The 21,632-nt window shown below is 44.3% G+C and overlaps 3 protein-coding genes and 2 non-coding genes across 11 annotated transcripts; 1 reads left to right on the top strand and 4 right to left on the bottom strand.

Moving 5' to 3' along the window:
* Positions 1-135: 135 nt before the first annotated feature.
* LOC109639584 (carbohydrate sulfotransferase 12) lies at positions 136-6,339 on the bottom strand. 3 transcript variants are annotated; one of them, XM_020103117.2, is made up of 6 exons: positions 6,149-6,339; positions 3,461-4,099; positions 3,185-3,327; positions 1,973-2,101; positions 1,648-1,840; positions 136-757 (listed from the first exon to the last, which is right to left on the bottom strand). In XM_020103117.2, the coding sequence occupies exons 2-6, from the start codon at positions 3,986-3,988 to the stop codon at positions 485-487; spliced, it is 1,266 nt and encodes a 421-aa protein (XP_019958676.2). In that variant the 5' UTR covers positions 3,989-4,099; positions 6,149-6,339; the 3' UTR covers positions 136-484. The 3 variants fall into 3 exon arrangements, with proteins under 3 accessions (XP_019958676.2, XP_019958678.2, XP_019958677.2); XM_020103119.2 differs by having other exon boundaries at positions 136-730; XM_020103118.2 differs by having other exon boundaries at positions 6,009-6,334.
* Positions 6,340-8,352: 2,013 nt separating this feature from the next.
* eif3ba (eukaryotic translation initiation factor 3, subunit Ba) lies at positions 8,353-15,612 on the bottom strand. The gene is made up of 19 exons (XM_020103116.2): positions 15,374-15,612; positions 13,736-13,928; positions 13,505-13,624; positions 13,358-13,415; positions 13,110-13,238; positions 12,853-13,010; positions 11,766-11,897; positions 11,584-11,650; positions 11,414-11,460; positions 11,090-11,300; positions 10,933-11,005; positions 10,715-10,837; positions 10,520-10,598; positions 10,179-10,317; positions 9,883-10,008; positions 9,560-9,637; positions 9,302-9,410; positions 9,089-9,201; positions 8,353-8,914 (listed from the first exon to the last, which is right to left on the bottom strand). The coding sequence occupies exons 1-18, from the start codon at positions 15,471-15,473 to the stop codon at positions 9,101-9,103; spliced, it is 2,043 nt and encodes a 680-aa protein (XP_019958675.1). The 5' UTR covers positions 15,474-15,612; the 3' UTR covers positions 8,353-8,914; positions 9,089-9,100.
* LOC138411315 (small nucleolar RNA SNORD60) lies at positions 9,749-9,833 on the bottom strand. The gene has a single exon (XR_011243956.1). It is a non-coding gene; the product is annotated as a small nucleolar RNA SNORD60 (small nucleolar RNA).
* On the bottom strand, positions 10,398-10,476 carry LOC138411319 (small nucleolar RNA SNORD60). The gene has a single exon (XR_011243960.1). It is a non-coding gene; the product is annotated as a small nucleolar RNA SNORD60 (small nucleolar RNA).
* A 186-nt stretch (positions 15,613-15,798) lies between the features above and the next one.
* brat1 (BRCA1-associated ATM activator 1) lies at positions 15,799-20,930 on the top strand. 5 transcript variants are annotated; one of them, XM_020103115.2, is made up of 12 exons: positions 15,799-16,095; positions 16,612-16,760; positions 16,855-16,999; positions 17,095-17,521; positions 17,693-17,824; positions 17,919-18,010; positions 18,102-18,202; positions 18,301-18,487; positions 18,669-18,742; positions 18,917-19,001; positions 19,112-19,377; positions 19,775-20,930. In XM_020103115.2, exons 1-12 carry the CDS (start codon positions 15,969-15,971, stop codon positions 20,690-20,692), a joined length of 2,703 nt encoding a protein of 900 aa, XP_019958674.2. In that variant the 5' UTR covers positions 15,799-15,968; the 3' UTR covers positions 20,693-20,930. The 5 variants fall into 5 exon arrangements, with proteins under 5 accessions (XP_019958674.2, XP_019958673.2, XP_069386074.1 ...); XM_020103114.2 differs by having other exon boundaries at positions 15,800-16,095; positions 16,852-16,999; XM_069529973.1 differs by having other exon boundaries at positions 15,800-16,095; positions 16,852-16,999; positions 17,895-18,010.
* The last annotated feature ends 702 nt before the right edge of the window (positions 20,931-21,632 follow it).

Here is a 21,632-nt window from a genome sequence, read left to right as displayed (position 1 = left end):
AGTTCAACAGTGTACAGTGTTCTGGACGTCGTGTGCAGAACTCTTAACTGATCTTACTTTTAATTTAATCCACACAATGTCTGAATATCTTTTTCATCCACAGATTCAAACACACAAAGTAAAAATCAGAAAAAGTTTTACAAAAAAACTCATTTATTTTTTTGCAGCATATTTCCCTTCAGAGACGTCAAGTAACAGTCCCGGTCCTCTCCCCACTACTAACCAAAATATTATTCATAAAATACTATTCAAAGTGCCTTTACATGGGGAGACAGGACTGGGATCATGGAACTTGCAAGCGTGGGTGTGCTCCTGATATGAAATGATGACAAAGATAAAATAAACCCTGGCAGGCACTTCTGTCACTTGAGGTAAGTCCAACTCAGATGAAACAAACAGAATCGTACACTGGTCGTCAAAGGCAGGTCAGTGAGGTGGGGGCTCGACACACGGTGCAGGGCCCAGGCCTTTGGCTCTGTGTGGATCACTGATGGAGGACGCTGTCGGGTTTGGGATAACCAAACAGCTCAAAGTCCGGTTCATACAGCTTGTACAGCTCTCTCCTCATCGTTACGGGAATCTGTGCAAACCAGTCTCGTTCCCAGCTGGTGGCGGTTCGGTTTCGGGCCCCTGAGGGGAAGCGGAGCAGATGATCCACCTTCAGGAGCTTCAGCAGGTGATCGGCGTCAGGCTCCAGGGTTTCCAGTCGCCCGATGAAGTCGTACTTGACCTGGCACGGATGACACAGACGGTACACCTGAAACACACAAAGACGCAGGCACTTTTTAAACGGTTCTAAATTTGCTTGTGACTTTTTCTGCCATGTTTGCACATTTAACTCATTGTACAGATTATTAAAACTCTATGAAGCAGATTTTGATTTATGAATATGGGCAACGCAAATAATATTTGATTTGATATTACTGCACCTCACTGTGTGTATGTGCCCCCTCTAGATTAGCAATGATATGATTTATTTAATATCTTCTTTTATGTATACAGTTAAATCCAAGTTTATAAGACAATTACACGACTCTGTATGTGGATTCACAAATATTATTGTATGCATCATTTACTATATATAAAGTTATTGTAGTTATGAATCTGTGATTCTGAGAAAATGCACAAAAAAATTAAAGAGAATAAAAAGAAACAGGAGTAGAAAATAAAAAAACATGTGAGTGAATAAAACAAATTCACTGAAAAGTTTAATGGCAGTAAAATGTAATCATAGATAAGTTTAAAGATGTAGTGAAGAATCCCAACATGCAGATTAAAATTCCTTCTTATGCACTGATAAGTACAACAGTCATAAAACAACACATACAAACAGATGATCTGCCTCCACGAGGGAAAAAAGGAAAAGTTGTTGTCGTAGCTACAAAAACAGCTGAAGAGTCAATCTGTGAAATAGATCAATAGAAGTGAACTTCCTGTCCAACATTCAAAATGTTGGCAGCTCAAAAGAGGCTTTTCTCACTGGGACAAAAATTCAGTAAATCAGTAAATAAAGTGGGTCACAAACAAAGTGGAAATGATAGGAAGATGTTTTTGTCGGCATATTGTATTCAATAAAATCTAACTATCACAAAAATGCAGCTGTAGTTGTGAGTGTAGTGTGATGCTGCACCTGCGTGAGACAAATACCTGTCGCCAGTGTTCGTTGAAGACGCTCTCCTGCTCAGTGTCTGGATCCAGCAGGTACGTGACAAACTGCTGAAATGTCGGTTTGATTCCTGCGGCAAACGCCTCGGCCACGGTCTCCGGCAGACTCCCGGAGACGTTACCGTAACGACGCAGCATGACCGAACCAAACTGCTTGTAGAAATCCTGGTTGGGCCTTAAAAACACACACAAATACACACACTGTGATGAATATACCACGTACCTCTGTGTACCTCTGTGGAATGTGTACACACACACTCACACACACACTCACACTCACACACACACGCTCTACTGTGAAACACACCTTCCAGACTTGTTCCTGAAGGCAGAGATGAGACGTACAAAAGGGTCTCGTACAAACAGGAACTTGGTGTAGTGCTGGAGCTTTAGCGCCATCAGGTGGCGGGACAGAGAACCATAATGACGCCAAAACCTGGTCAAAGGAAAAAAAACAAAACACCAAGGAGGATATTTTTTTAATGCTTTAAACCAAACCTTCAAATTCCTGAGTTTCCTGGATCAATAACAAAAGCAAACCCAGTACAGGGTCAGTTCTCTCGGGGGGGAAATGATTTGTCAGGTACAATGGTGCAGAGAGAAAAACACATGTTCAGATACTGGGCTCCTGAGAGGTAGAGAAAGGTCCGTCTGTGCTGCAGCGCCAAGCTCCGCCTGTCGTTCCCACTCTCCTCTTCCTTGTGTCAACTCAGTGAATAACTCCTTCAGCTCATGGACAGTTCGTCAAACACAGTTCCAGTGTAACTCGGTGTCTAAGTGCTGCTGTGGAACTGACGAAGAAGAAAACCATCTCCTCTTGAGTTAATTGTGCAGGTCGGGGTCATCATCTTTACCTTTGATTGCTTGTGCAGCTTTTAAGTGTTCATAAGGGTCAATCTGGATATTTTTTTATTGTCAGAAGTTTTTAAATCCTTCTGTACCCGAATATTTAGATCAGCTTAATAGTTGATATCAAGGACTGTATATAAAGATGGACGACGCCTCTCCACTTCCTCCCACTGACAATAATGAAGCCAAAATATAAATACTAATATGTTCGTTTGGTCCATGTCCCATCTGCTAACATGAAGGAGGCGGGGTGTATGACCTGTAACACAGCCAGCCACCAGGGGGCGATCGAAATGCTTTGGCTTCACTCATGGTAGCTGTCATGTGGACATCTTTATTTACAGTTTATGGTTAATATCTTGTTTATATAAAAAAAGACATATAATCTTTATCTTAAGTACATTTTAATGTTCATGTGTGTACTTTTACTGCAGTAATATTTGGAAAGGAGAACATTTACTTGTAATAGAGTCTCAAGGAAATGAGTGTGTGTCTGTGTGTGAGTATGTGTCTAAGTTTAGGTTTAAGTTTATTTTGGCAAGTAGTAACAATTGACTAAGATCAGAGTAAGTCTCCAGAAAATCAGTGTAAGTCAATATAATGTCCTCTGAAGTCATGGAGACACAACTGTGTGTGTGTGTGTGTGTGTGTGTGTGTGTGTGTGTCATACTTGGCGAAGGTGAGGTGAAGAGTGGAGTTGTGGACGAGGTCCGGAGGAACAGCCTCGGGGTCGGTGTACGGTTTTCCTGAGGAGGGCGAGATCAGAGACTGAGACAGAACCACCATGACTCTCTTCCAGTTGGTGCACGCCACCTGAACGGAGAGGAACAGCGACGGAGGGAAAGAAGGAGAAAAGACAAGAAGGTTCAGAAAGACAAGAGACACCGTGAACGTGTGTGTGTGTGTGTGTGTGTGTGTGTGTGTGTGTGTGTGTTCTCAGCCGTACCTTGGGGACGTAGCAGTAGATAATCTGGTGAGTGTCGTCCACTATCAGGTGATCCAGCTCCCTGTTGGGGATCTGCTCAAATGGTCGAGTCCTTCCAGGGAATTCCACAGCGTCCTGTCCTGAACAAACATCCATGATCCTCTGCTTCCTCGCCTCCTGCTCCCCAACATCAACAGACGCACGGCTCCTTCCCCTCTCCTCATCCTCCTCCCTCGTTTCCACCTCCTGCTCTCGTTTGTCCTCCTGTCTTAGTTCTTCTCCTCTCTTCTTCTCAGGGGTGAGTTTTGTAGTGAAAGCGGCGGTGGGGGCGGTGACAGAAGAACTGGCCTGGGCTCTGGCGGTGGAGGGGGAGAGGGACGGGCCTGCAGTAGTCCGAGGACCAGATTGAGCATCAGGGGACCCGTGTTTCGGGTCCTGCAGCGGATAGAGGCTGAAGCCGCCGACGTCGTCCCAGTACACGATGATCAGCAGGATCATGAACAAAGACCCCAGAACGAACGCCACTCGTAGACCCCGCCATATGCCCATGATTATATCAAATCCAGCGCCGTGATTGGTGAAGAAAAGAGGAAGAGGTTATCTCAGCTCCATGGTGGCCGGCTATCACGGGATGAGACACTTCCTGCTTATCGGCTGCAACTGAGGGAGACAGGAAGTGTTAAAAAACAGTCCCCTTCCTCTTTTACAGCCCGAGTCAGGGGAATGAAGAGTAACTCATGTTCCAGACGTGAATACTGAGCTTTAAAAAACACAGAGGCTTCCAGATCTATTCTGAGAGATCTCTTCCTCTACAATACTTACATTCACAAATTCTTAATCCAGTGCAAGAGTTTAAAATACGAGTGGCGTTCTTTTGTTTACTTTGAAAATAAAGATTTTACATATGAGCTGCATGGCTACATATGAAACTACTCATCAGTAGTTACAGTTCTTTAGTTACTTGGCTTCACCAAAAGTATACTGAGCTAAGTATTATTACAATAGTACTAATGTAAAATTATACTGCAATGATCCTAATATAAACTTTAAACAGTAATAATTGTTAAAAATAACATAGTTTCTATCCAATGCCATATTACAAGTGCTATCAGCTTTATTTTCTACTGGTAGAAAACATTAGTAAGTATAATAATATTTTATAAAGGAATTTCAAAATGTGTAACAAACTTTAATTTCAGGTTAATAAAAATGTATTTACTTTTTACACAAGTATACTCTGCTCAGGTACAATTTCAAAGTACTTAAACATTTCAGTAGTTGTGTATATTGCTTTATACGTCTGGTTGTATTTTGGACGAGTGTTTGTCCCGGGGCCGTGGGAACCTGTGACGGGGGCCGGGGGCGCTCAGCTGTCACAGAGATGTGAACAAACGTGTGTGGGGGAGGAAACAGCTTCAGCTTCGGCCCTGCTGCTGGAGGCTTTAAACTTTAAACACTTTATTGTCCCATCAAAACATCTGCCGTCCGGGGGGGGGGGGGTCGTGGAAAAAGTGAGTGTCCTGATAATAAAAATAACAAAGTTCTGTCTGGAACACAAACTGCTCGGAGAGAAAATTACTGGTTTGTCTGTGGTGTTTCTTTCCACTATGGTTTTTTTTACATGTCAGCTCCACGTTGACTGAACTGGATTCATTTCAAAATCCACATCCATAAACTGTCTCGTGTCACAAGCTGTACTACACACACACACACACACGATATTATTCTGTTTTTCATGCACTTTTACTATTAGTTTTACTCTTCATGTGCAATAGATGTAATATTACGTACTCCTATAATCTCTACTTTTTACTAACACTCACTCACAGTATATTTGAATGATTTCAGGTTTTATTTGATCCTGTTTTGACTCTTTCTCTCATCTGTAACTTGCTCTGTATATTACCCTGCGACCTGCAAGTTGAAGTTATTTAAAATTAAATCAAATTAAATCGTTTCTTGTTGTTTGTTTTTCTACTGTTTCCTATTATTGGCCTTCAATTCTTAATGTGTAACTTCTAAAGAACCTTGTAGATGTTTTGAAAGGTGCTATAAGAATAAAGTTTATTATTTTATCCTCCTTTTACTGGTTCTGTATTACTCTGTATACACTTTAAACTTTTACTTTCACTTGTGTTTTGACTTAATACTCTTAACGTCTAATATTCCATTATATATCTGATTATGTGAACTCCTCTCTCCCTGCAGGGAGGATGATAACGAGACACCATCACCAACAACACATACAATAGAGGAGCAATATTATTCTTATCATTCTGCTTTTTCTTGTTTCATGCGCAACATTACCACATGTGTGCACTAATTAAAATCTTGTGCAACATCCCATAGGACTCATCCCTTTATCACTGCACTGCCCCCCGCTGTCTGTCTCCTCTCATCTCCAGGACAAATGCTCCTCTGTTACCTACATGTGCTGTGTGTGTGCAGCTCAGTCATAAACCTGCTGGTTTCATGCAGGTTCAGTTTGAGCAGCTCAGCTCGAATAGAACCAGTGAGTTACAATGAGTCCATTGATGGGACAGTGTCCCGCTCTGCTGTAAAGACTCACAGTTACAGTCGGTGGACACACGAAGTGTTTTCCTCCGGAGCTGCACACACAGCGGCTCTGTTCTGTCTCTGCCTCCACACTCCAGCCCCTCTCGCCGGCTCCCATCCCTCAGGGGAAACACAGCGGAGCGGTTCTCTTACCCGGCTGGAGAGCTCCATGGTCAGTCGGTCCTTTGTCCCCCACCTGCCCGGTGTCTGTGTGTCCCTCAGCCCGGTGGTGAGGATGATGATGATGATGATGATGATGATGAGAGCAGACCCGGTGAGCTCGACCGAGCAGGACCGAGCTCCGCAGCTGCTCGGTGTCCGCACGTGAAGGAGCAAAGTATCGCGAGAGTTCAGGGGACCAGACACCACCGTGCCCGAGCCACGTGCACGAGCCACGTGCACGATCCCCCCTCTCACTCTGCAACATGAACCCGCACATGACTGGTTCTCAAACTGAGGCCCGGGACCTGCAGGCGGCCGCAGAGGAGGAGGAGGAGGAGCAGAAGAGGGGGAAGAGGAGGAGAGAAAGACAGAGGAGGAAGAGGGAGAGGAGGTAGATGAGGAGGAGGAGAGGAGGAGGAGAGGAGGAAGATGAGAGGGAGGAAGAGGAGGAGGAGAGAGAGGCAGAGGAGGAAAATGGGGGGGAGGAAGAGGAGGAGCGAAAGACAGAGGAGGAAGATGACGGGGAGGAAGAGGAGGTGAGAGAGGCAGAGGTGGAAGATGAGGAAGAGGAGGAGGAAGAGGAGGAGGAGAAGAGGAGGTGGAAGAGGCAGAGGAGAAGAGGAGGAGGAGTAGGAAGAGAAGGAGGAGGAAGAGCAAGAGGAGGAAGAAGAGGAGGAGGATTAGGAAGAGGAGGTGGAAGAGCAAGAAGAGGAGGAGGAGTAGTAGGAAGAGAAGGAGGAGGAAGGAGAGTAGGAGCAGGAAGAAGAGGAGGAGGATTAGGAAGAGGAGGAGGTGGTGGAAGAGCAAGAAGAGGAGGAGGAGTAGTAGGAAGAGAAGGAGGAGGAAGAAGAGGAGGAGGATTAGGAAGAGGAGGAGGAAGAGGGTTGTGAAGAACAGTCTCACTTCACTGGTGATACAGAGCAAGGATCTACTTTATGTTATAATTAGATAAGTTTTGGATTATTCAAAGAAAAACAGATCAATAATAATAAGAGCTGTATCTCAGAGCTTCATGATATATAATATAGAGATAAGTGTGTGGTTATTATTGTGACTGTATAGTTATATAACCACTGAGTCTGGTCCCAGAGGATTCAGAAATCTAAGTTGAAGTAAGATCATATTTTTGGTGCAGGGCTGTAACCTGACATTACACCTGGTGTTTTTCTCTCTGAGCTCTCACTGTGTATGTCCTCACCTGACTCTGTCATGGAAACCTAAACATCCATCATGGGACGAAGACTCCGGAGTTGCAGTTTAATGACTATTTATAACATCAGTGAGCCGGAGGGGAAACGATGGGGCGGCTGCTGTCTCCACATCAGAAGCACCGGGCAGCTGAAAGTTACAGCCACATCACCACCACCACCACCACACCATTGTTTAACAAAGGTCCATCACACCACAGAGAACCAGGAGAATCTACACATGAAGAACTGACTGATGAAAAGTATGGTCATCTCAACACAGACAACATTTCACTTGGTTTTTTTAATTGAAGCTGCGCAAATGCTTTTTGGAGTTAGATTTTTAAATCTGAGAAAACTTAAACATAACTTTTATCTCAGGAAGACAAGAAGTCTGGGAACTCAAACTTCAGATACAGCGACCTCTAGTGGCAGTGACGACTTAATGTGTGTTTATGACATTGATTTGTTCTGAATGTGGCTGGATCACACACACACACACTTGCATTCTAGTTTCTTAGATACAAAACTATGTTTGTCATGTGTTGCAAACTTTTAAATCACAGCAGGATCATTTAATTAAGTACCTGGGTTACCAGCCCCCACACGGATCCAATAAGATCAAAATGCATCACAGATGTGTTTAGATAACAACTGAAAAAAAACTAGAGCCCCAAATAAACGATGAGCAAAGTATTTTTTATTTCCCACTCAAAATGCAAACATGCCTTCCCGTACGTCTTTTTAAAGGAGATAATTCCATAATAATTAACCATTAATTCTGATGACATGTGCTGCATAATTACATTAACATCCATTTATAAACTCATCTCATCTGTTAAAGAAAATAAAATAAAATTGTGTTTTGCCTCGAGTCTGCCAGTTTGCCTCCCTTCACAAAAAAAAAAATCAGGTGAATCAAAAGGAATCCTGTTCACAGACTCCGAAATGAAAACGGAACGTACTTGACGGTGGTAATAAAGAATCAAACACTCAGACAGGAGCAGGTAGTAATGACTTTGAATGTTTATTTAAAGTTATTCCCACTGCACAACCCCTCCCTGTGTGAAAGCCCAGTCTGAAAGGAGGAGGATACAGGCCACTATAGCGCCACATCAACACTTTTATTAACAAGGCTTCTTGTTTAGTCACAACACCTCCGCCCCACACCGGTATGGCACTCTGTGCTGCCCTGTGATAACACACTAGCATGGTGAGGTTAGTTCAGAAACAACCCCGAGGAAGAAGAAGGTCCAATGAGAGATGGGGCCGAGATTCGAGTGAGTGACTCCAATTAATGAATAGAAAAAAGGACGCTGTATTACTAAATATCAAGTTCCACGGAGAAAAAGGGGCGGATGATGGTGAGAGACAAAGAGAAAATATTCACTAGAAAGAATCCTCTCCTGTCCCTCGACGTGGCTGCTGATCTGCAAGGCTTGCTTTGATGATGTCGCTAACGTTGAAGGTTGAGGCTCGTGACGAACCTCAAGATTCACAGCGTGGTCGTCGTCCTTCTCCAATCAATGACGCAGTTCCTCTCTCCTCCTTCCACACAAAAACGGAACGACTGAGACAGAGAGAGAACAAGTTAGAGACTAAGACTTGTGTTCCAGAGACTGAATGTAAAGACGTGACATGGACCAAGTTTAGTTTTAATTAATTATCTGATGCTATAAAAACGTGATATATAAATTAAATATTGTTCCAATAAATCATGGCGTACAGTGTGTTTGAGTGTTACCTGCGTAGGGGACTACAGATCTCCAAGAGGAATGATTTCTTCGTTGATAAAAAACTCAATAGTCTCCTCTTCCCAGTCATCTACGTTGCTGTCCAGCTCATCGGTGTCCACTCCTTGAAAAGACAAACAAACAAAAAACAGTCAAGAGATTTTCCTAATTCGATCTGAGGACTGTTGAGGGAAGTGAAGGGTGATTAAAGTGAGAGGTCCCACCTCCTCTGAGCTCGAGGCGGAGGCTCTTTTGTTCCAGATATGTCTGCTGTGCCTTCTCCCTGTAGCTATGGTACTCCTCCATCATGGTCCTGCGTTTGTCCACCAGCTCCTACTCACACAGAAAATATTCAGCACATTGTGTCAAAACACTTTCAAATCACATTATCTGTGAGCAGCTTTTAACTTTATAACTAACTTAACATATAGAAAAACATAAAAAATGGGAAGATATAGTTTGAGGAATCGAGTAAGTCAAACCTTAGAGGCCTTGGACTGGCTCAGACGATCCTTCTGCTCAAAGATCTTTGAGTATTTCTTAAGATCCTTCTTGATCGTCTGCAAGAGACAGAGGGGGTTTACTGTGTGAAGAGCAGCCGATCCAGAGATTTGTCACAAAATAAACACAATTTCAAATATGTGCCGAAAAAACAAATGAGAAAATGCTGTGAGCCTCAGATCAGCGTTAGAATCAGGAGCTGCAGTGCAGCTCTCATACGAGGTGTCAGAAAAGTTAGATTTGTCATCAGTGGCTCCACACATACACAGAGTGTATATTTCATTACAATAGGACAAAATGGTACCTTGATCGAATCCGCACTGAGCAGGGTCGTAGGTCGGGGTCTCCACAGCAGCTGACAGAAGCGATCCTTGTTGTTCTTCTGGAGGAGACGACCCTGGAATGTCCACAGCCAGTACGCATTGTCCACCTAGACACAGAAACAGGTCAATGTGAGTTTTTACTACGGCCCGACCAATATGGATTTTTGTTTCTTGTCGTTATCAAATCGTTATGATAAAGAAATGTAACTGAGGCTTGATATTTTTGACTGATTTGAACTCGAGGGTGAAGCTGTCTCTCTAGGCGAGCAGCGTGTACCTTGTGGCTCCACCAGGAGACGGAGGTGACAACATAGCGACCGGTTGGGTCCCACTCCACGTCAGACGCCATGTAGTGTTCTGCTATGTTCATCATGGTGCAGTCTGATGTATCCACAAAGGTAAGAGCTCCGTTCATACTGCACACGAAAGAAAATAATAAAGTTTACACAAACACACACTCATCAGTACAAAAACACAAGTTCAAATATATAAAACTGGGCCTCAGATCAGAGTTAGAATCAGGAGCTTAGCTCTCATACGAGGTGTCAGAAAAGTTTAGTTTGTCATCAGTGGCTGCTTGTATCACACACGCACGCACGCACACACACACACACCCACCTCCTGAGTCCAGCCAGCACCAGAAACTGTCCCTGGGGACTCCAGAAAATGCTGTTGGCCTGCTGCTTGTCAAACATCTCTGTTGAAAAGACAAAAAACAACCCGGTGGCACATTCAGTGGATGTTTGTGTGACATATTTTAATGTGCAACATAGTGTCAAGAGAACGATTCACATGTGCGTCCCATCTACTCACTTATAAGATCGATCTTGCCGTTGTTTTTGACATGATAGAAGGAGACGTTGATTCTAGGAGACTCTCCGTGGAGAACAGCGAACTTGCTGCCGTTGGGCTCCCAAGCAAAAGCTATGATGCCCTCTGGAAAGACGAACACAAGCAACAATAGATCAGGCTTCTTCTGCAACAAGAAACTAACACCGAGTGAAGTTTCCTTTGTGTGTTTATTTTCTTACCCTTCATCTCCACCACATCAACAGGAACCTGCTTCTCTCTCATGCGGAAGATTTCAAAGTTGGTGACAACACCCTGAAAGACAAAACGATAGATTTAGAATTTGATTTTCTATCAGTCAGCTCCCTCCTGTGTCCCCCCTCTCTCTGTACCCTGTACCTGTGTTCCTTTAGGAGTCCTGTCCACTTTGACACACAGGTAATCTCCATTTCTCTGCCAGTGCAGTTTGCAGTCGACAACATTGAAAAGATTGCGGACCCGGATCTCCTGACGGGTGGGCATCTGCATCAGAGTCACTCTGGCTGGGATGTCTTTGTCCTCGGGGACCCAGAATGCTAGGATGTTGTCACCGGGAGACCATGAGAAGTCCCTGAAGACACAAACACGCAGACTTGTTAAAAAACATCCACAGTGAACGCTCTCACAACTGAAAACACACAATTATAAGGAGTAAATGAGGATATCACTATCAAGGACTCTTACTTGATCCCAGTAATCTTGAGACTCTTCTTGTCGAGCAAGCCCATAGACTGGAAGGAGCAGAAACTTGGTGTTAAATGCTACTTGGACATTTAATACACGGATAAATATAAATAGATACACAAACACTTCCACGGAAATACAACTAGATATTTTGTTGTAAGTCTACTTACTGGAGTTTCATAGATGCTCAGCGTGTCTGGCGTCATCCTGGCAAAGAACTTCCCGTCATGGCTCCATCTGAAAACAAAAAAATAACATTAGGCCACATTCAAACACCACAACAGTGACTAGTGCAAAAACAATGATGGTGAAAATCTAAGTTTAGAAGAAGAGAACTATAAAATGAACTCACTTGAATATGGGCCAGTGTGCGGAGCTCTCACAGTGGAAGCCTCTCTTCTTCTGTCCGGTCAGAATGTCCCAGATGATGATCGCCTGTGGGTCCTCCTTGGTGTCCATCAGTGGACTGAAGGTCACCACATACCTGATGACATCACAACCGCACATAAAGCGTGAGAAAGCTCAGACTCTGCACATCTCAGCGAACAATATCCAACACTGGGTAACAGCCTCACTGTGCTTTTACTATACTTTAAGGAGCATCAGAAACCATGGGATATTTAATCATCAATATTTGAGGAAATTCTACTGCTTTTCCTTCTAAATATAAAAGTAACAATGGAAGCTAACAATGTCTTTTCTGCATTAACAAGCAAAAACACTTGTGTGAATTTAGTTACAATATCTTCATCAATCTCTTAAGTGAGCAAAATCTAATTTAACAGATCGGAAATAAGACGACTGATGATCTTTAGCCCGATTGAGCATTTTAGAAATGGTGAGGGAGAGATGGTTTCTGATTATTTCTTTTTGGATGACAGCAGAATAACTTTGCCATATTTCATCTCTGTAATTTAAAGGTTCAGTGTGTAAGATTTAGGTGAAAGGGAACTATTGGCAGAAATTTAATGTAGAATAATCCTCATGATGTTTTCACTAGTTCGTTTCATCTAAATTGTATGAATTGTAGTTTTCTTTACCCCAGAAAAGATCCTTTATATTTAAATACTTTATATTTACATCGAGAGGACCCTCTCTACGGAGGCCGCCATGATTTTTACATTAGTCCAGACTGGACAAACTAAATTGAGTTTTTATGACAATTAAAGTTCACCACAGGTTCTTTTTCATGTTTGGAAGGAGAGGGTGAGGTGAGGGGTGTTCAGCTGCAACATGCAACTTCAACACTAGATATCACAAGATTCTACACACTGGACCTTTAAGATTTGACTTCGAAACAGCAGCACTGAGATGTCAAGCAGTAAATCGACTTTGTCATTTAAAACACATTACATCACTGTTGAGCCCTTGAGGGTAATGAGTATATATGTACACAGTTAAAAGAATTTTATCAGCTGCCAAGCAGAAATGTTGATTACCTCTCACACGGTGAGAAGTCGATGAGGGACACGCCCTGATGGCTGAACCTCTGGATCTGTTTGAACTTCTCGCCACCCCACAATGCAATGCCACGTTGGTGAAATGTGGCCAGGTAGGTGCCTTTGGGAGACCAGCGCACGTATGTCTCTGTCCAGCGCTGTAATAAGACACAGAAACATTATTAATCCGGCTCTGTTGAAGTATGTTTCACACAAATGTGCTGGTCGTGCATTTCCAAGCGTGAAGAACTACTTACTGCTCTCTCTTCAGCTGTGATTGGCTCCTTAGCGTCATTTGCAAAAATGGCGGTCCTCTCTCCAGCTTCGTAGATGACACTGTACTGGTCACGACAGTCTTGATCCTCGATCCAGTGGCGCATGTTACCCTGAACAGACAGAAGAACACACAAAGTTAGTGGAGCTTAAACATTAAATTGGTTTATCGAGATACGATCGATAGTTTTATTGAGACAAAAACAAGTTTTCTGTTAAAGGAAACACTCACAAAATCTTTGAAAGGCTGCTTTTCTGGAGTTTCCCACTCATCGCTGATGTTCATGTACCTGAGAAGATTAAATAAGAAAAGTCACGTTATTGTGCCTTCCACGTTTGTTCGTATGTTAATAACATGTTTTGTCTGATGTGAACTCACTTGTCAAAGTCAGTGAAGAGGTTGACCCTGAACGTATGCTGTTTGTCCAGTTTGTAGCCATCGGCATTCTTCACTGCCTCGAGGGCCTGAGTGGGAGCAGAATACTCCAGGAAGATGTAACTGCGTGTACAAAAGAAACCACGAGAAACAAATTAATCTGAAATTCAACATTAAGGCCGAACAAAAGACACGAAGAGTTCATGTCACACGTGTGAGACGACAGGACTGTACCCTTTGGTCGTGCCTTCGATCACTGGGTAGAACTCATTAGTGATCTTGCCGAACTTGGAGAAAATCTTGTGTATGACGTTCTTGAGCTTCTCCAGACGTTCTGGGCCCACCTCCGGAACATTGTCAACCACCACCACGGAGTCTATGCCGTCAGCCTCCTGGGGCTTGTCCTTCAGGATGTCATCGAGGAGCTCTACGAGGGGAAGGAGAGAAGGATCAGGGCGGGCAGCAGTAATAATAGGTCTTTCATCTGATGTGCCTGCAGGCTTCCTAATCACACGACCAAGAAACTCTTCAATTCAAAACTACATGAAACCACTGACATTGCTTTTAAATATCAAGGTGTCCAGGGGTTATTGGTGTCTGTAACAGATATATCATCACTGCTGGATAATCCCATGATCTAAATCAGCTAACTTTAAAAAAAGGAATGAAAAACCACACAGTTTGCTTGTGACAGCAAATAGAAATAACAGCGTTGGAATGAGACTTTCACAAACACATCGCTTTCGGCTTTTACATTAGACAATATGGAAACTTGTATTTCACAGAATAAACAATTCAGGAATTATGTAAATGTTTTGCTAATTATTCTCTACCATACAGATCATGGTTTATCTGTGACTTGTATTGTGAATCAAATCTCAATTACATTTCTATGTCATATGGGGTTTGATGGTGTCATCATTGCCCAATATCAATATCTAAATGTCCTTATTACCTCAGATTGGTATCAGCATTGGCAGATGACACATATCACTCTGTGAATTTTAATATTCTGAGATGTGCAACCCCTAAATCACACACACATTAACTTTGAAGAGCACTTTAACGCAAATAGCTAGGATACAATTAGAGCTGCAACAATTCATTAATTGATTTCTGTAATTTTACATGAACCCAGTGAGTGTTTGCTGCTGCTCATGACATGTGATAATCAATGAGGTATCTTCTGCTCAACTGCTGGTTGGACAAAAATGAATTGAACTGAATGAACCACAGTCAACCTGCTCTATCTCTGCAAAAAAAGGTGAATCTGCAAGTGTTGGGCTGCATCATTAGGTTTATCACTTATTGCAGTGATGGGCTGACAGATGTCCCTGGAGTCAGTTTTGGAAAAAGCACTGACAAAGCGTCTCAGACATATGGAGCCGGTGGAGCCGGGGCACGGGTGGGTTTTACGTTTTATCTGCCAGGTTCAGGGACATCGAGCAGATATCTCCCCTCGACACCGAGGTGACAGTTGCGAGCAGCGGCTTCGTGCGATCCCCAGATTACAGAGTCACCGTGGAGCCTCCGCTTTCCATTCACATGTGAACAATGCTCCCTGTTAGCTTCTCCTCGCCGCTGCGCTGGTTACATTTCTCGAATGACAGCGACGAGGCCACAGCCTTGCATGGGGCTTCAGTGGGCGGCTAATCATCAGCTAACGTTGGCTATGATACTTTTAACTGATATGTTTATATATATATCTATTTATAAGGTCTAACGTCTTTCACTGAAACCATGGAGATAAAAACGGACAAGCTAACGCGGTAGCATCCGTAGCACGGCCGCCTCTGAGCCGCAGCGCGTTAGCTAACCGCTAACAGTTAGCACCAGGCCGCGAAGCCGGCGTCTTTCCTGCCGCTTGCTCACCCTCATCCTCGATGTCATCCACGAAGTCCTCCGGGTCGCTGAAGGAGGGTTCCTCCTCTTCGTACTCGGGGTCGTCCACCATGTCCACCGTGTCTTGCATTTAACAGGCCTGGGAGACGGAGGTGTTAGCTTTAAAAAAAATCCTAAAGCACGGAGAGGCTGGCGGTATCCGGCCGGTGTGGCACCATGTGCGGCTACGGGGAAAATGGACGATGCGGCGGAAACGTCGTGCCGGAACCAGATCGAAGGAAAGCGGCGCTGCGCGGAAAGAGCTGAGCTATAAAACATATGGAACTAGCAAATATGGCGCCGGCGGTTGTAGCTTAGCTTCTGGGATTTGTTTACAGATCGTTGAAAGTTGCTAGGGCTTTTTTTTTTTTTTTTTTTTTAAACTGTGACGCTCACGTTTCACCCGGAAGAAAGAAAGAGACACCGGGAAACCTCCCGCGAGATGCACGAGTAGAGAAACTACAAGGGAAAAAAAACTACAGCTTGTGTTTTTAGCTAGCTTGTGCTAAAAAAAAAACACCGCGTCTCCCTCGTTGTATTTGCACGTGGATGCTCCAGTGAGTGTTAGTGGGAAGTTATCGGTGCCATGGACCGGGAGTGTGTGTCGCTGCTGCCCCGGGTGTGTGAGGTGCTGCGGGGCTCAGGGTCCTCTCTGCCCGATGACACCAGCCTGGAGAAGCTGCTGGACTGGTTCACAGGACTCACCGAGGCTGGTCAGTACCATCCATCCATCCATTCATTCATTCATTCATCCATTCATTCATTCATGTTTAATCACCATCACTCTCTGTCTTCTCCTCCTGACACACACACACACACACACACACACACACACACACTTGCTTTATTAACTGGATAATAAAGACTGGTCGACAGTGTGGTCCTGCATGAAAGTTCATTATCCTGATCAATATCTGCAGTTTATATATTCAGACATGACATATTTAAACCAGGCATTATTCATCAGTTATCAAAGTAGTAGTAGATATTTAGTTTTTCAGATCCACATCTGGAAAAACAGGCATCAGTGGTTGTTAAACTGCCATTAAAACAGTTGCACTTTAACTTTTTTCTTAATTGATTACTCAGTTAATTGCTTTGATTGTGAACTTTATTCATAAAGTTCTTGAGACGGCGCCTTTAACTTGTCTTTTGATGTTAGGCCTGATGCACTGAGCATATTAACAAAAAAGGTTTAATTTGACTTGTTGTCCCCTTTCCCGATGAAGGTGGATCTGTGCAGGAGACCATCCCATGTCTGCTTGAATTCATCTCCGCTGTGGTTAACGAAACATCATCAGACCCTGGTGTCATCTCCTTCACTCTCAAGCTCTCTGGTTTAATAGCTGCCACTGAGGACGGCTTCAGAACGCTTCAGGTAGAGGTCACGTACTTTTACCAAACTATTATCACTTCGTATTCTAAATCCATCCGGCGCTGAGTGTAACCCGACACTTCGCCCTCTGTAGCAGGGCTCCGTTCTGGACCTTGCGTTTAACCCTCAGCACTGGCGTGATGCTGGGCTGTGGGAGGATCCCTGTATACGGATTGGCTGGATCCAGGGCTTGAGGAACATGCTGCAGCATTCGAAGTCTCTCACTTTCTTTGTACAAGCAGGTGACTCTTCATGTTGGAAACCTTCTCCTCACACTTTATGCTGTTTAAAAAGACAACAGAACATTTTACCATTTTTTGTATTTTTAATTCTCTAGATTTCATCGTGCCGCTCCTACAACTTCAGACAGACTCAAGTCTGTTTGTTGCCTCCGCTGCAAACCAAATGCTCGCCCACACCCTGCTCTTCTTTCAGCCAAGATGTAACGGTACATTTGAGGATCACAGGAAAGACAAGAGGCCACAAACCTCCATCACAGACGTAGAGCCCTCCAGCCAAGATTACGCTGCTGTGCTCGTGACGATCTCGAAGTTCCTCAAGGAGTCGCTGGTTCCCAAAGAAAAAACTCGGCTCCATCAGAGTGAGCAGATTCTCAAACTGCTGGCTCTGCTCCTGGCTCGGGCCAGGCAGCCCCTCCGGGACAAGGTGCTCGGGACAGTCGCAGACTCTCTGGAGGAGCTGGTGACAGCAGGATACAGTCAACTCACCCTCCCTCTGATGGACATCATTCTGGCTGCATACAGGTAGACCAGCTCCATCATAATGACAGAGAGCTTTAATGGTTTGTTGGTTTGAAGACTGTAGTCATGTATGAACGATACAACAAGGCATCGTAAACTTAAATATTTATAACAATCAGACATTTGAATAAGCAGGTTCAGATTGAATTGTAAGTTCTCTATATGTGTTTTCAGCAGCTCCGGCACTGATGACTGTGTCCCAGACCAACGTGTCACTCGTCTTCTATCCTCCATGCTCAACGTGAGCAAACCGTCTGACCTCATTGGTGCAGCAGCTGCTTTTCTCCGCGGAGGTCATCATCATCAGTGAGCATCTGTTCACACTCTCACGCACGTTCAGCTCCACCAGGACGACCTCAGTTTGAACTGATTATAGTTCTTCTGTGTTTCTCTTCTCCAGAGACACGGTCCACACAGCTCAGGCTGTGAGAATACTACTGCTGCCCCTCCACATTATAACTGGTCACACTCTCCTGGGCACAAACGCTGCAGGTAACACACTGTGATTAACACATTAGAAAAAAGGGAACAAGTTAAAAGTTCAATTTAAATGTAACTAATATATTTTCTGTTCTTGTTATAGAAGTGCATCAGTATTCAATTGCAGAACAGCTGAAGATTAAAACACCCTGCATCTCTATGATCTGTGTGTGTCTGACCAACACGCCACCGATCACACTCATGGTGAGAATACGAGGACACATGATTATACAGAGGAGGAAACAGACAGTATTTATAACCTGTAGCCGCCTAACATCACTGTTTCTGTCTTTCCCCCTCAGCCTCCTGACTTACTCCCCTGTCCTCCGGTTTTAATCATCACTGCAGTTCTGTCATTGTTAAGGATCGGCAGTGGCGACTCTTCCTCCTCATCCTCTGGCTGTTCTGAGGTTTTCAGGAACCTTGTTGGTTCTGGAAAAGTTCAGAAATGTGCTTTAGAGGTTCTGATGGGTCTCAGCAGCAGCCCAGGTAAAAACTCAGCCTCTTGCTGTGGAAGAAAATGTTCTCTTACTCTTCTCATCATGTTTCCTTCACCTTTACAGATAATGTAATGGGCAGACAGATACTAATATATATAGCAATAAATAATTAGTCTAAATAACATTAGAACATTAGATTATAATTTATATTTTCCTTGTGTGTGTTCCAGGAATGAAAGACAAACTGACTGAGGTTGTCACAGTTCTGATTCAGTATCTGAACAATCCTGACTCTGACCCCACTGTAAGTATGTGTGTCTGTGTACGTTGTGTTCCGGTAACACAACTTTTACATTTTCTTTTGTTGTTACTTATTGTCTCATATTACATATAGTTACCTCAGTTTTATATTTCCGTCTCTTGCTTAGAAAGTTAAAAATTTAAAGCTATTCCACATTATAGTATCTGTGTTTCTCAGGTGATACACAAGTCGTACCAGGCCTTATTAAAGTGGATGAGTGTGTGTGAAGACCTCTCCTCGTTAACAGAGAAGCTCAGAAAAGGTAAAGTTCACCAGCAGCCTTCTCAAATGTACTCTTCAAACTGCTCTTTTTGTGGCTGTACGTTGTGTTAATTACATAATACTGCATTTATGTGTGTGTATCCCTGTTAGATGTCATCAACGTTGTGAAGAAACGTGCGTGCGACATGCGCTGGGAGGTGAGAGACTCAACTGTGGAGTTTCTGGGAAAACTGGCAAGTGTCCTGAAACCAGTCGAGGAGATGTGCGACGCTTTGCTGGCCGGCTGCTGGAGCACTCCTCTCCTCAGGGAGGCGCTGCAGGACCCAGAGAGTTACGTGCGAGCCAGTGCCATATCTGCACTGGCACAGACACTGGAACACAGCTGGCACCAGGGGGCAGCGTTCACACAGGGGCAGGTAGGCAGAAGGGATTCCTCTGAAAAACACAAACGTACAGGAAAGAACTTGCTGTAGTTTCAGACAGTGAGCAGTTGTGCTTTGTGGCTTTATCCGGTTTTTATTAAAAGGTTTTACATCATGGGCTCATGTAATGAATGTGACACGTCTGAGGCTGCAGATCAGATGTCGAGGGGGCCGTCCACTGTACAGCAGAATCGGTGGTTTGATCCCCAGCCATAGTTGGTGGTTAGATAGTTTAAACTCTTGGTTTCACTCTTATTTGTGAGGAACACATCAAAGCCCCTCATTCATGAACTTGATATAATCTCAAAGCCAACTGTAACACCGTCTCCTCCAGTTTATTTAAGATGTACTCGACTGTACTGATAATCCTCTCTGTTTATTTCTCTTGCAGACTGACGTTGTGACCCGGCTACTTGAAATTCTCTCACAAGACACAGAGGGATTCGCCCGGAGAGCAGTTGTGCAATATTTCATCGCCTGGTTCTCTTCACTTGCCTCCCACACGTCTCCTCTGTCGTCTCCCTCCTCCTCCTCCTCTCTGCGGATGAACTCTGTGAGCTCCGTCCTCTCTCTAGGCAGCGCTGATCTGGACTGGGAGGTCAAAGTTCACACTCTGGAGCTGGCCGAGCTGCTGATGGATAAAGCCTGTTCAGGCCACCGGGGTTACACGAAGGGCTCAGAGACGCCTCCCGCTCTGCTTCACCCTTACGCTTCGGTTTCTGATCAGACTCGTGCGCTTCACACACACACTGGGACACACGGAGAGGGGGTGGAGTCAGGTTTGGCCGGTGCGTTGAGTAACCTGGTCGAGCAGGGAGTCGTCTCGGCTTTGTTGAGCGGTCTGGTCGACTGCGATAGACCCGTGGGTCTGAAGGCCTGTCAGCTGCTGATCACGCTCAGAGAGACTGTCTGCCCTCTGTCGCTAGAGCCACTGGATGCCACTCCTGCCCCGGCAACCGTCGCCAAGGTGACCTGTGAACTGCCAGGATGCAGCTGGGGCCGGGAGATCAGAAAAATACCGGGAATGAAGGGGTTTGATCGGGTTAAAGAGGCAGACATCGCCCATGGGGCACGTTGTGGTGAGGTCGGGAAGGAAGGAGCGAGCGAGAGCGGCGACAGTGTGTGTGTCGGTGTGTGTGAAATGCTGAGGTCTCTGGGTTTGGACGAGAAACTGGACATACTGAGTCAAAGCAGTGACCACGTCCACAACTCTCCTCTCTCTCTGCTGCAGGACATACTGACTGCGAGCGCCGCACACACTCATCAAGACACAGAACCAGGACAGGAAGTTATAGTGGACTGTTACTGACACACATACACAAACACGCTGCGATTGGTTTGTTATCAGTGATGGACAACACACTCTGAACTACATGTGCCTCCCTGTTGTTGTGATTAGAGCCACACAGGACTTTTTGGGGACAGATGCTGATACAGATTTCCACTATATATATATATATATATATATATATATTGAATTAGGAAAATAAAGAAATTTCTTTCATAAGATGTGGATTTTTTTTAAATATAAAGTTAATATAATGCTGTTACATATGTCTTTATTCCACCGGCCCAAACATTTACTTGACCTGAACCCAAAAATAGACATTTCTTTTGCTTCGTTTCATCCATCGCTCGCCATCAGCTCACCAGGCGGAATCAACTGTCGTCTCTTCCGCTCACTCACCCTCTGGACATCCACACATCGACGGGGGCGACAGCTTGGCACCGTTGCACCTCGTCTGCAGTGACCACGTAGCAGAGGCATCAAACGAGTAGCGGTAGCTTCGTTCCTGTGCTACTGAAGTGGAACAGATGCGTCTGACATGGTTCATTAAGTTGGAACCTGTGTAGAAACGTCCATCAGGATAAAGAACAGAGAAAAATAATACACACATACCTCAGTTTTTGGGTCATCCTGTGAATATACGATAATTGTATTTAAGCAATGTCTACAATTACTGTATCACTCTAATATGAATGATACCAAAAGGTAAAGACGGGTGATATGAGGCCAACAGAACATTTAATGTGGCTTCAGTTCAACCTCTGCAGAGTCTTCTGACAATAACTATAACAAGATGCTTTAAACACCTCAGGTCATCACACATCTCAGATTATTTTCATCCCTCCCTCCTCCTCTTCTTTTCTCTTTACCTCCGTCCACTGTCACTTATTTCCCCGTAGGAGACGCGTCATCAGACCCTCAGAGAGGAAAGTGTCCGTGGATGGAGGACAGTCACTTCCTC

This window comes from Paralichthys olivaceus, chromosome 8 (assembly GCF_024713975.1).
Source record: "Paralichthys olivaceus isolate ysfri-2021 chromosome 8, ASM2471397v2, whole genome shotgun sequence".
Lineage (NCBI taxonomy): Eukaryota > Metazoa > Chordata > Actinopteri > Pleuronectiformes > Paralichthyidae > Paralichthys > Paralichthys olivaceus.
The sequence above is the reverse complement of the archived record's forward strand: the minus strand, read 5'-3'. Positions and strand labels throughout refer to the sequence as shown.

Bases quoted from the DNA above. Each gene is read 5' to 3' on its own strand.
- LOC109639584 (XM_020103117.2), bottom strand. From the start codon at position 3,988: ATGGGCATATGGCGGGGTCTACGAGTGGCGTTCGTTCTGGGGTCTTTG. The intron at 3,328-3,460 runs GTACGGCTGAGA...CTCTCCGTTCAG, and splicing joins TCTACTGCTACGTCCCCAAG to GTGGCGTGCACCAACTGGAA. The intron at 2,102-3,184 runs GTATGACACACA...TCCTTTGACCAG, and splicing joins CTTCACCTCACCTTCGCCAA to GTTTTGGCGTCATTATGGTT.
- eif3ba (XM_020103116.2), bottom strand. From the start codon at position 15,473: ATGCAAGACACGGTGGACATGGTGGACGACCCCGAGTACGAAGAGGAG. The intron at 13,011-13,109 runs GTAAGTAGTTCT...GTCTTATTACAG, and splicing joins TCACAGCTGAAGAGAGAGCA to CGCTGGACAGAGACATACGT. The intron at 10,838-10,932 runs GTAAGAAAATAA...TCGTCTTTCCAG, and splicing joins TGATGTGGTGGAGATGAAGG to AGGGCATCATAGCTTTTGCT.
- brat1 (XM_069529973.1), top strand. From the start codon at position 15,969: ATGGACCGGGAGTGTGTGTCGCTGCTGCCCCGGGTGTGTGAGGTGCTG. The intron at 18,011-18,101 runs GTAACACACTGT...TTCTTGTTATAG, and splicing joins CCTGGGCACAAACGCTGCAG to AAGTGCATCAGTATTCAATT. The intron at 18,488-18,668 runs GTAAAAACTCAG...TGTGTGTTCCAG, and splicing joins GGGTCTCAGCAGCAGCCCAG to GAATGAAAGACAAACTGACT.